General features: G+C 33.8%; 2 protein-coding genes across 2 annotated transcripts; one reads left to right on the forward strand and one right to left on the reverse strand.

Annotated features, from left to right (window-relative positions):
• The first annotated feature begins 7,503 nt into the window (after positions 1–7,503).
• LOC121748541 (cold-regulated 413 plasma membrane protein 2-like) lies at positions 7,504–9,123 on the forward strand. Its single transcript, XM_042142966.1, has 4 exons — positions 7,504–7,770; positions 8,336–8,443; positions 8,537–8,607; positions 8,700–9,123. The coding sequence occupies exons 1-4, from the start codon at positions 7,580–7,582 to the stop codon at positions 8,951–8,953; spliced, it is 624 nt and encodes a 207-aa protein (XP_041998900.1). The 5' UTR covers positions 7,504–7,579; the 3' UTR covers positions 8,954–9,123.
• A 267-nt stretch (positions 9,124–9,390) lies between these two features.
• LOC121748540 (probable CoA ligase CCL6) lies at positions 9,391–13,571 on the reverse strand. Its single transcript, XM_042142965.1, has 19 exons — positions 13,367–13,571; positions 13,217–13,280; positions 12,712–12,801; positions 12,562–12,618; positions 12,434–12,482; positions 12,275–12,351; positions 12,075–12,114; positions 11,886–11,980; positions 11,627–11,791; positions 11,438–11,548; positions 11,259–11,346; positions 11,100–11,166; positions 10,939–11,014; positions 10,744–10,861; positions 10,403–10,648; positions 10,184–10,323; positions 9,852–10,034; positions 9,663–9,782; positions 9,391–9,600 (listed from the first exon to the last, which is right to left on the reverse strand). The coding sequence occupies exons 1-19, from the start codon at positions 13,510–13,512 to the stop codon at positions 9,553–9,555; spliced, it is 1,980 nt and encodes a 659-aa protein (XP_041998899.1). The 5' UTR covers positions 13,513–13,571; the 3' UTR covers positions 9,391–9,552.

The following is a 13,571-nucleotide window of genomic DNA, read 5'->3' on the forward strand; positions in this document are numbered from 1 at the left end:
CATAATTATATATTTAATTTAATCTTCAATGGCAAATGCTCGTAAATTTTTATTAACTGAATATGAGAAATGTTAAAGTACCAGAGCATATGTCATATGCGGTTTGAGCTTTTACTTTATCGAAAATAAATATGTCATATGCAAGCAACACTCTCGTTTAATCCATGTTACCATTATAATATTATTTTATATATTTATTTTTATTTTAATAATATAATTTTATGGACGGCATTAAATCAATGAATTAGTTAAAAATCAATACTCCATTTGTTCTTTTGACTCTATGATTCAAATAGAATGAATAACACAAAAAATCAGGTCATGGTTTTTAATTTTATGTAATTTATAAAAACAATAATGTCCATAATTAACAATTTTTAATGTGCTAAGATGAAATTAAATGTATAAAATCATACAAAAAGTACATGTAGATTAACGAGATTGATTTTTAACAGTTATTTTTAAGAATTTTTTTAGATCGATAAACACATGAAGGATGGAAAAATCTGTTTTGTTAAATAGTAATTGCGTGGGAATTCATATGAATAGTCATTCCCGGAGATGGGAAACACTACTCAAGATTCAAGATACTAATATAATGGAAATACTCTATTATTAGTAAAAATATGTCATTTTTGCTTAAATATTTAATTGATAAGATACGTAAGTAGCTAGGGGACAGGTTATTTTTTGTTTAAAATTAAACTGAAAAGATACGTAATTAAGTAGCTAGGGGACATGTGTTAATTAAAGAGGTTGGAGGTAGTGATTTTTTTAACGCTCAAGGCCGTTAACTTTGCCCAAAAAGTAAATCTCTAATTTGGTAAAGAAACGATTTTCATCTTTTATATATGCGAAATATGGTTGTGATAAAATGCAAACTCATAATATTGTATAAACCCCAAAATTTTCAAACATGGTGTTAACACAACGTCTACACAATGTCAACACATTGTAAAATTTCAATATTTCAGTGTCAACACAGTGTCAACCGTTGACACTGTGTTGATATTTTCTGTTGCTGTTATTTTGTCATCTGTTACATTTTTTAATGGTTCTGATCATAGTTTGGAGTTTATACAATATTTAGAGTTTGCATTTGATTGATTAAGTAATACACATATCATTTTCCTTTTGAATTGGTAAACCGCTAACGCTAACACCATAATGAATGACACATTGCCACCAAAATCCAAATAAACAGAATAAAAAATAATACGGTGCCCCATTTTGCGATCAAGATTTGTAGCTTACACAAATTATTTTATTCTGAATTGCTTCTGTTAGGTAAGATATAGTAGTATTTTTTTACTTCAAACAAGCAAAATGAATATTTTATATTCGGATTATTTAAAGTAACATTAATGAATTACTAATTGTTATCAAAATATTGACTTCTAGAATATGAATGGACTACGAGTATTTCCAATTAAAAAATCTTTAATCAACTATATCTATATGGTCCCAACCTCCAACTGTCGATTTATGGTTGCATTTTCAGTACTCAGATGCTCTTGATTTGATGGCTATGTTCACTGAAAATTGAAAATATATTGGATCAACACTTCTCTTCAAATTTTTGTCTTCTTCTCAATAATTGTACTTTTACCAAAATGATTTCCCCATTTCTCTTGTCTTTTTAGATATTTCTAAATATAAAAATTACTCTTTCTTTTCCTTATTTTTTGACAGCTAGAATGATTTTTATAGCGACATGTTTGCATATTATATAGTGTACTTTTAACAAAATGATTTCCCCATTTCTCTTGTCTTTTTAGATATTTCAAAATATAAAAATTAATTTTTATAGCGATAGGTTTGCATATTATAGTACAGTATCTAACATAAAATAGAGCATTTTTTCAAAAGAATACGTATACCTCGTCAATTGTTTATTCTTCTCCCAACAAAAATAACCAATCCATGGAAACACTCCTTATTAATAAAAATTATCGCCGTTATTTTTTCTTCAATAAATAATTAAACTACACTCGATACTTTTTATTTCTCCATGTGCATATATATATATATATATATATGTATAGAATATTAAACATATATAGTTGGTCTAATTCTACATGACCACGGGTATATATTCCAAATTGGCCTACTTCCGAGTAATCGTTTAAAACACTTTTTGAATGATGGAGTAGAATTTTATGATTTTGAAACACTCCACTAAAATTTTCTAAATCGAGACCATCGAATATGATTTGCTTAATTAAGATAAAAATATTACATGATTATTTCTAATTTCCGGAGCAATATCATTCCACTAAATTGAACGGAATAGTATTGACTTAGTTTCAAAAACAAGTAACGTGTAGATCACCATACTAAAATAAAGACACGTAGAAGATTGTGTTCGAATTTATTAAATATTTATTTAAGACATAAAGGGAGAAAACCATTGGAAAGTTTATCCTTGCTTTAATATAACACACCTACCTTAAGAAAAAAATGTGTATTACACCTAATGTCGGCTTAAAAAGTTTCAAACTAACCTTTTATAACAATCGCAGGTGACACGTATCTTGTAGCCCTACTAGAATATTAATAATGTATATACACATCTACTAAATTATAGGATGTATGTATATATAATTAGATATACAATCAAGAGACTAAGCATGTCTGAGAATTATAATACACTTTTCCTCTTGGGTAGGCAATCTCTCGATTCTATGACGTTATTCTTTCTTACTTATTTTTTTTATTGTTGTTGTAAAATTTCTGACATCCAATTTATAATTCATACTAATACACTGGATAATGGAGTTTGATCATTACAATGATGTTGCTCACCAGTCACCACATACTGATACATTGTTCATAATAGAACAATTAAGAATGATTTGCACATAGTTTTATCCTATAACATAATAATTTAAAATTATAAAGTACTATATGATATAGTGAGATAGTACTATATTGCAGTTGTATGTATATTTATCATAGCCATAGTAGTTTTTTGTTCATTGAGCATGGAGAAGAGGACATGTTTGGTTTGAAAATTAGTGGGCTTAAGTGAATAGGGAGGGAGCTAACACTTGGCGACTGGTAAATTGAGATTTCATTAATGGCAAAGCCCAATAATTGAAAAATACTTGCACAAACCCAATAACAATTAATCTTCTTTTTCTTCTTCTTCTTCTTCACAATTTCTTCATTTGTTTTCTTTCTCAAGCTCGTAGACTTATAGAGACAGGGGTGGCCATGGTGGGGTGGATATTGGGTTCTTTCTCAAACCCAATAAGGATGTACTTAAATCGTATTCCAACCATGTACTGAATCATATATTCTGTCAATTAAGATTATAACCCAGAATCATAGTACTGTCAATTAAGATTACACCCCAAATCAGAATCAAAGTTGGAACTCTAATATAACATCTCTAATTGATACTTAGTTGTGTATAAAAACATGGACCTATCGACCTTTTGTTTGAAAGAGAGTCATTATTCTTGTAAGTACATCATTATCATTTAGTCATATAGGGCCACGTATTAGAAATTAGAAATAAGAGTGAACTACATAAAAAATTTCCATTTGTGACACTGCAGACCCTACCAAAAAAAAATATCGCCACAAGACTCTAACCTTAAACATAATCACATATCTTGTATTTGTAGCCAATTTTCGGACCAAAATACCCAAATGCCTTGAAGGGCATTTCAGTCATATTACCGTAACTTGCAGGCCTACTCTGCACACACCTGCACTTTTGCATACATTTGCTCTGCACTTTTGTCAAATCAAAGTTGATCTTTATATTAGGTGTAAGTACATCAATTAACAGTTTATAAAGTTAGCATCCAAGCTATTATAGTATAATTGTTTGAGTTGATTTATTTGTTTTCAAAGTAAGGTTGTTATGGATCTCATTTATTGAAATAAACCTAATTTTTTTTATAATTTTTCATGACATATTACTTATCTTTTGTATGAAAATACCATAAAAATTTGTTAAGACTTTGAATTTGATACACAATTAATCAATAGATATTATAAATAAATATAATAAACTTGCACAAATTAAATGTATTATACTCCTAACATTTAAGAAATTAAATTAGGTGTTAAAATATTAAATGGTACTATATTGTTTATTACAGAAGGTAAACATTTTTTTTCTCCTCTAGTGATAATTAGATAACCAATGCAAGAGCTTCAAAACATTAAAAAAACATGTTAGAACAAGATTAGATAAATTGGGGAAGAAGACAAAAGTAAAGTAGACTATCTAGTACCTATAAAATTAAGTGGGAAACATATACAGAGGTTGTTGGAGAAATAAGTAATGTCAAGTTGGCATAAATAGGTCGGTTGGAATTTACCAAAAGGATAGACTAATATTGAGTATATAAAATTTAGAAGAATTATTTACAATATTTTAGTTTACAATAAATTAAAGGTTATTAGAAAAAGAAATAATTACATAATGAACATGGAATTTAAACCAAGTCATGATGTTAAATTCAAAGTATCTGCCTATTTAAATTATTTTTGAAAATCCATTATTAATAGTAGTAAAAACTACAACAACCTTTTTTTCACTTATTTATTATGTACTTGCATGTATACGTACAGACCAAGTGGTGTGGTCTCTGAATGTGAATCTGTATAGCTTGTCCTTCTGCAAATATATATTTAAAATAATGTAAAACAGTAATTATTTAATAGTACTATATGAATTATTATTTGACCTAAAATATGCATGATAGGGTTAAACATATGTATAAATCAAAATTGACCAGAGAAATACTAAATGCTTAATGGAATGAAATCTGAAAACTGCAAAGTCTTTGGAAATGACAATTCATTAGGCCAAAAAATAAATGGGGCAAAATCATTTTTTCCACTTAAAATTCAATTATTATTTTCCACTTAAAATAAATGGATTAAAATAATCATCACTTGTGTTAGGAACAGTAGAAGTCGCAGCATGCAGGCCAGTCACCACTGTCAGAATGTTCACTGAAATGATCGGAATGCCCTTTAGGGGTTAAGGGCAATATAGTCAAAAAAACACGATATGTGATTATGTTTAAGGTTAGGATTGTCTGACGATTTTTTTTTTGTTAGGGACCTGCAGTGTCACAAATGGAAACGTCAGAAACTTTTTATGTAGTTCACTCTAGAAATAAATGGTGATTTTTTAAAAATGGCTCAATTAGTGACAAGAAATTAAGAACTGACCGGACTAAATGAGTGTGACGGCCCATTAGCCAATTTTTATTGCATTAGTTCAATGATGAGATTGAGTTATAACGTTAAACAAATAACAAAAGAAGTGGTTTGATAATTGATAGGGACATGGGCCCACTTGGCCAATTCCTTGCACAACAGCACAAGTATGTGACACATGCCAATGTTCAACACTTCAACTTCCTAATTTTCAACTTAACACACACTTATTTGATTACTAAAATCAGTTATAAGAATCCAGTTTATATATTAAAAAAACAATTTTTGGTTGAAATAGGGATGATTCACTAAATCTTCAAGTTGTCTCGTGCACGTAAGCTTCTTTATCTTCAACATGTTACTTAAAAATCATGCATGTGCTTATCAACCAAATGTATTTAAGAAATGAATCACATTTTCCAGCTTCGGTGGTCAAATATTAATTTCGTTTTCTAATTCTCAATTTGCTATTTCTTTATCAAGTACCAAAAATAGGTCCAATTTCGATTAAATTCCAATCACTAATTATACTACATTTTTAATAATAAATCGAAAAAATCCAACTAAAATAGGATTGTGACGGTGCACCGATTTCTTTTATTGAAAATGAAGTGAATTTGCTCAGGACAGATCGTCGTAAAAGGCATGATATATGATCAAATTTTGATTAATCACAATACTTTAAAAAATAGTTAATTATATTCTTGGTTTGATAATTTTCTTAATTATTAATATTTTTGGACAAATTTCATGTAAAGTCATGAACTTTCAACATAGTTTGGTTTTTCCCGTGAACTTTAAATGTTGCATGAAAAGTCATGAACTTTACCGGACTTATAAATTTCCCATCCTACCCGACCCGATAGATTTCCGACACAATTACGTATCCTATGTGACGCGCTGGAGGAGTGACTTGGCAGAACTCCACTATTTCTGATTGTTTCCTTTCTATATTTGCAATATCTGACCCTGGACTTATCACAAACTTACAAGTAGCACAAATGAATACATACAAATTGACATAAACATACAAATCGAGTTCCAGATATAGAATTCAGCATAAAAGTAGTATTTATTTACAATTTGAATTGAACTCTAAATTTGTCATTTGCCAAGTCACGCCTCCGGCGCGCCAAGTAGGATAAGTTTGTGTCGGAAATCTATCGGGTCGGGTTTTATGGGAAATTTACAGAGTCTGATAAAGTTCAAATTTTTCGTGCAACATTTAAAATTAATAGAAAAAATCAAACTATTCTGAAAATTCATAACTTCAAGCAATTTGCCCTTATTTATATTTGAAGATTGTGTATGACGTAGAAGTGCAAATTCATAATTTTTTAAGTGTGTATATTACACAAAAATTATTAATTTTAGTATGAAAACTATATTATAAGATTATGTGAAAGGGGTCTCTTCTAATGCTTATAACACCATAATCCAAAACTAAGATTAAATCTACATCCTTAGATTTTGAAATGAGTGGATGAGATTAAAGCTCACAAATTTCAATAAATAGTAGACAAAATATCAACAAAAGGATAATGTCGTCAAAAGTAATATCGTCATTATGTTATCATATGATAATTTTCATGGGTAATTTCGTTTTAGCAAACATAGTGTATTACAATATCAACACAAGTACAAGAAAATATCGACACAGTTTTATTGATATTTAACTACATTATATTGAGATTTTGCATACTCTATATTGAGATTTTTTTGTATTTATTGATAAAATTTGCTTATCAACAATCACGAAAATTGAAATATAATTTATCAAATTTCGTCACCCAAACATCGTCGGAACATATGCAATTGAGATTTCGTTGTAATCCTTATAAAATTATCTTTAATTTGATATACTTTTTGTGAAAAAATAATTTAAACCGAGAAAGTTACGTAAACTTAAAGTTTTAAGATGATCTTTATGAAAGAGATTTAACATTAATACCCTTTAAGTTTATTTAATAATTTTTTTAATTTAAAATATAATTCATGTGTCATTATTTTAACCACTAGATCTCATAATCTAATAGCTAAAATTTGATCTTAATTTGTGATTGATAATTAGTTAGCAATTCATCACTCTCCTAAATTGAAGTATTTTGGCTATATAATTTCCATTCAAATTTAAATCAATGAGAAAATAAATGGAAGTTACGATAATAATTAATTTTATTTATTTAATATAGATGAGATAGAGAGAATGGGCAGCTGGCAGTGAAGATTTTGGTGTCATCCATCTACCCAAATAATTGAGATCCACGTGGCGGATTTGCCGCTTATCTCCGCTAATCTCCAACTCTCTTATTATTCCCTTTTATAAATGCTAACTCATCCAGAAATTATCAGTTCAATCTGATTAATTTTCTTGAATATTCTGGTGAGTAGTATGGTGGGTGGGAAGATGGGTTATTTGAAAATGAAAACTGATTCTGATTTGGGAGCAGCGAGTGAGTTGCTCACTTCTGATCTCAATGATGTCGGCACTGCAATGAAGAAGTTCGCCAATCACGCCATCCAGCTAGGTGGCCTTGGATTTGGGACTTCATTTCTCAAATGGGTTGCTTGTTTTGCCGCAATGTTAGTTTTCTCTTTCATCACATATTTTGATTGTTTTCCATGAATTTTGGATTTTGTTTGTTTAATCATTTATTTGGTGATTGGATTAATTGCTTGAGAGATATGTTTTATTGTTAAATGGTGAATTAAGCATGGTGATTTGGAGAGAGCTTGGGAAAGAAACATAAATTGGGGAACTGATTAGGTTATGTACTTATTGATTGGTGTTCATAAATCTGGGAACTGATTAGATTCTCAAAAGTGTGAGATACTATGCTGTTTTTTTAGATAGAACCACACAAAAGTTGGATCCCAAAATGAAACAGAAAGGGGTAAAACAAGTCATATCTAAGATTCATGTAAAAGGGTAGCCACAATCATCATCATCCAATAAGCTAGCTTTGATTGTAATGACACAAAAAGAAGTGAAAACCTATCCTTTCTTGCCTTCGGTTTAGCTCTATTTGCTACCTTACCTAACACATCTATGTGTGTGTGTTTATATCGTCTGGAACTCAAATGCTTTCTTGCCTTATGTGTATATCCATTTCCAGCTTGTAAGCTTCTTCTTTGAATTCATCTGCAGTTATTTACTAATCTTGGATCGTACAAACTGGAAAACCAACATTCTCACATCTCTCTTAATCCCATACATTTACCTCAGTCTTCCTTCATGGTTGTTTGGTATACTAAGGTACTCGACTACTCGTCCCTGCCTGATATAATCCTTATTTCTGTTTCATATGGAGTACTATAATTTAATACTTTCTTGCTGATCACATCGCAGCGGAGAGGTTGGCATGTGGATTGCTTTCATAGCCGTTGTCTTACGTCTCTTCTTTCCCAAGCATTTCCCAGGTAAGATCCACCTTTCCTACTACAATTATGTTCCTTGCATCTTCCAACATGAGTATGATTTTTGACCTGCCCTCCCTCTCTCATTGCTGCAGACTGGCTGGAATTGCCTGGATCTCTGATCTTACTCCTAGTGGTGGCTCCGAGCTTCTTTGCAGATACCGTAAGGGGTGGCATTATTGGACTATTCATTTGCCTGGCGATCGGATGTTACTTGCTGCAGGAGCACATTCGAGCATCTGGAGGCTTCAGGAACTCCTTCACCAAGAGCAATGGCCTCTCCAACTCTATTGGGATCCTCCTCCTCTTCGTCTACCCGGTTTGGGCACTCGTGATTTGGATTCTTTAGGCCATTTAAGGAACTTAGTGTGATGCTTCAGTTTTCAGTTCAGACAGTGTGAGATGTGTGTATCAATGTTTGGAAACAACTGTTGCTGTCTTGATTGTTCTTGTTTACGTTTACCCAACACAGCGCAACATTGTATGTTCATTTGTTTGTAAAAGATATAACTTTGTGCACATGTTATCCTTTTTGCCACTTTCTTTGTTATGTTTGGTTTGAAGGATTGTTTGGAATGAACATAGTTTGAACTCAATTTCGAATTCCTCGGCCACCTCGATCTCCGCCCCAAGATGGTGGAGCCTCCGTAGGCGTTGAATGATAACAAGATGGATCGATCAAGGGAAAAGAGATTGGAAAAAGGTGTCGAGTTTGAATTCTACCAACACCAACACCTTATAAATCGAGTCTGTCACACCTGATATTTCAAGTACTTATCTCTCATGTGTCATAAAACCATTTATTCTTAGCCTTGATATATAATGCAAGAAAGTATTAAAAAACATATTAACACATAGTAGAACGAGTTTATAAGAAAGTGGTGGGGAAATTGTTTCGTTTCTTCCTCAAAACAGAAACACCAAGCAGCAAGGTTGAAGATGCAGCTCCTATGACTTTGCACCCTTAGCTTCAATGTACAACTGATCAATGCAATCCTGCAAACATTACACGAATCAGATGTCGCATTCACGCGACAAACCAATTTAGCAGGACTTACCTTGTAATGCTTGAGCAACTGTGGCCTCTTAAGCTTGAACGTCGGAGTGATCAAGTCCCGATCAATGTCGAAAGGAATAGGCTCTAGGTTAACGGCCTTCAGCATTTCAAAGCCGCGGAGCTGAAGAAACACAAACAGCATGTATAAGTGACAAGTGCGGAAGCTTTAAATCGGGCTTGGTGAGCGTACATTATGTTGCTTCGCCGTTTTGTTGAGCTCCTCCAGAATGTATTTTCTTGCTTTTGGGTTATTGCACAGGAGCGTGAAATCTCCTTTCTCTTCACTATTCGCTGCCCAATCTTCAAGTGCCTTTCTCTCCGGCACCACCACAGCCACTAGGAATGACTCGAAGCTGTTACCGTACACCCAAATCTACGCCCAAATATTGCTGCAGTTAGTTCAATCAGCAAGGGGGCTTCAGCACCCCCTTACCAATGATTTCAACTGCATATTTAGGGATGCCAAACTATTTTGGCATACTCGCTCGCCCCATTGTTGAAATAGGCAACGTTTTGACTTACCGATGTAATGAGAGGGCATTGTGAGTAAGTGCTTTCGAGACTTTCCACAGCAACGTATTCGCCTTGTGACAGCTTGAATATATTCTTCTTTCTGTCTATGATCTTCATGGCTCCATTAGGCTGCCATTCACCAACATCACCTGCATTTTTTTCCAGTGTCGTGAATGAGAACCGTGCTTTGTCAGCAGAGACGGGATGTGTATGGTTGAAGAAGCGTACCCGTGTGGAACCACCCATCAACGAGCACCTCATTCGTGAGATCTTGGCGTTTATGGTAGCCGGAGAATAAGGTGTTTCCTCGCAGACAAATTTCACCTCTGGGAACAGTAGAGAGAGCATCATATCCCATCTCAGGCACAGATTCAAGTCTTGCCTCGATCGTGGTCATAGGAACCCCCACCGTGCCTATCATAGGGAATATGTTGGCTATAGATGTGAAACATCCTCCACAACTTTCTGTGAGGCCTACAAAAAATACACGAAAAATTCAAGCATTGTTTCATCATCCGTGACGAGGAAAGGAAAGGCCAAAGCTAAAAGGTTAGCAAAACAACACATACCATAGCCCTGTGACAAGACACAACAGCATGTCACCCTCAAGAACTCCTCAATGTGCTTAGGTAAAGGTGCAGCTCCCGATAGAATGAGTCGAACGCGTCCACCAAATCCTTGTCTGATCTGAAAAAACCAGACCAGATATGAGAACAAGCTGAATGGACAATATAGGCGAACTTCAAGAAAGTTAGCGTGGCAACCTTATCAAAAACGAGCTTGTCCAAAAGTGGAGATGCTTCCTCTTGTTTGAGGCCTTTATCCAGATTCCTCAGTTTACTGTAAATCATTTGTGTATCATCCCTCAGATTCAGTAGGAAAAGGGAAAAAAAGTAAACGATTTACGCGTGGAAATAACACCTACTAGTTGTACGCAATATGGAAAAGTGACTTCTTAAGTGGACCACCAGCTGAGATTTTATCCATTGTGCCTGATGAACACACCAAGAAATTACAAAAAGTCGTGTGAGAAAAATGCTTCATCAATCTTAATCCAACTACATGTCGGAAAATGAAACGTTACCTGTGTATATTCTATCAAAAACTCTAGGAACGCCACAGAATATAGTTGGCTTTAAGACGACAAGATCCTCAATCAAGAAACGAATATCCTGCGAGTTCAACACAATGCAGCTTTATCCAAGGCGTTGAATGTACAAAACCATTGTGTAGACATTGAGTAAGCACAAGTATCGATCATACCCCTTGCCAAAACCCAATGGATGAGCCCGAGTAGATACAATAGGTCTCGATGATTTGATCGAATATATGAGCTAGAGGAAGGAAGGAAAAGTACACATCCTCTTCAGTACCCTGTAGAATCCATGCCTTTAGCATACAATACTACAGAACAAGGCTAAAAAGCATCGATGAGGAAGAAATGTCGTTTACAGCTTTGTCTGTCTCTCTGAGGAGGTGATCCATAGACATGACTTCAGACATAAAAGCACCATTTGATAGAATGACCCCCTTTGGCTCCCCTGTCGTGCCACTGGTGTACATTATCGTCAATGTATCTGTCTTCTTCTTCAGAGGAAGATCTCCGTCTGAATCCCCCTGCAAAAACAGATAGATGATTGGCTACACTCAAGGTCTAAAATAAGGTAATAACATTGATGCTTTAAGCAATTCTTTGTGATAACATACTAACCAATAGAGCAAACTCTTCCCATGAGAAGCAAGTGACCCCTAGCTCTTCAGTTGCCTCCTTCTGCTTATCAGAAACTTTTCCGAAGCTGACAATAGCTTCACAAACAAACCACGTCTCAGTTACATGAGCTTCCGAGCAGGGATTCAGAAAAATAAGGCGAATACACACACAAGCCATGAATTCACTTACTTTTTAGATTTGAGGCACATTTGGAGAGACATGTTAGTATCTGCACAAAGATGCATAAATAAGACAATTTTATACAATCCGTTTTCCGTCTTTCTCAGCATTAACATTATAAAGGAAAATGTTATGAGAAAACTAAGCTTTCGGACTATATATGTGGTCAGATAGATATGAAAATCGAAGAATACGACAGAAGAACTCACAGCAGGAAACTTGCTTTCATGGACAAAAGCAATGGACACTTCAGCATGGTTGATAATGAACTCCACTGCATTTGCACCTGCAAACACAGACAATACACGAATTCAAACATATTGCCATTTCATCGCCTACTAAAATTTGCAGAAAAATGTGCAACGTACCGAGTGAATCATATAGTGGTACATATGTAATAGCCTGACTATTACACGCCTGCCGACGATAAAACGAGATTTATAAAAAAGAGAATAACAATATTAATAAGATGATCAAATTTCTTGAGCTTTACTACCTCCATTGCCATGATCCACTCAGGACAGTTAACCCCATATATACCACATTTGTCGCCCTAAACATACAAAACATTATTACCACATCATTTTTCTATTACAAATTTACAATCTTATGACATGTAGGAATGGTGAAAACAAGAAGTACTCACAGGGTTGACGCCACGGCGTCGCATAGCAGAACCAATGGCAATAGTTGTATCATAGACTTGCTGGTAAGTTAACCAACTGTATCCACCCGCCTGCCATTTTTTTGAAATATTACTATCTTTGAAGGGTAAATTGCCAAAAAATCACCAAGTTTCATCAATTTCTGATCGCAACTTTAAAAAATGATCAATTATATCATAACTTTGACATTTTTCTTAATTTTCCCATAGCATTAAAAAATTGTCGGTGCTACATGTCTTAATTTATTACATAGCATGTAAATGTGTAAAAATTATTAAAGACATGACTGACTAATTGTATTAAACAAATTCATTAAAGTAGCCAAATGTTTAGTCTACATAGTATTTTACGTCACTCTAAATCTAAGATTATGGACAATCGACGAAAAAAAATCAAAATTATGATATAGTAATAGGTAATTTTAAAAAGTTGTGTGATTGACCCGACATTGATCGAACTTATCGATTCTCGGACAATAGGAGATACCTTTCCATCGTTGAGTTGACGGCGACCTAGCATCGGGTTTTTCGGGAACTTCTTAACGGATTCACTGCACATAAATTATGAGTATTGTTATAGTTAAAATAATATACCACTCCTATTGAGAGTTAAAGGTGCATGAAGATGTTAGAGAACCTGAAAAAATCCCATGGAGAGTTGATTGCAGCTGGAATTTCCATGAGCCCATCCTTAGCGTAAATGCAGCGGTAGGCCGGCCCCGCTGACGGCTTTCCGTCCGCCGCCGGCCGGCCTTCCTGGACCTTCACCACATAATCTTCCATTTTGCATACAAGTGGGGAAAACAGAGTTGGGAATTGGTGGAGCAGTAATAAATATGGTG

The sequence above is a fragment of the Salvia splendens genome, chromosome 9 (genome assembly GCF_004379255.2).
Source record: "Salvia splendens isolate huo1 chromosome 9, SspV2, whole genome shotgun sequence".
Classification (NCBI taxonomy): Eukaryota; Viridiplantae; Streptophyta; class Magnoliopsida; order Lamiales; family Lamiaceae; genus Salvia; species Salvia splendens.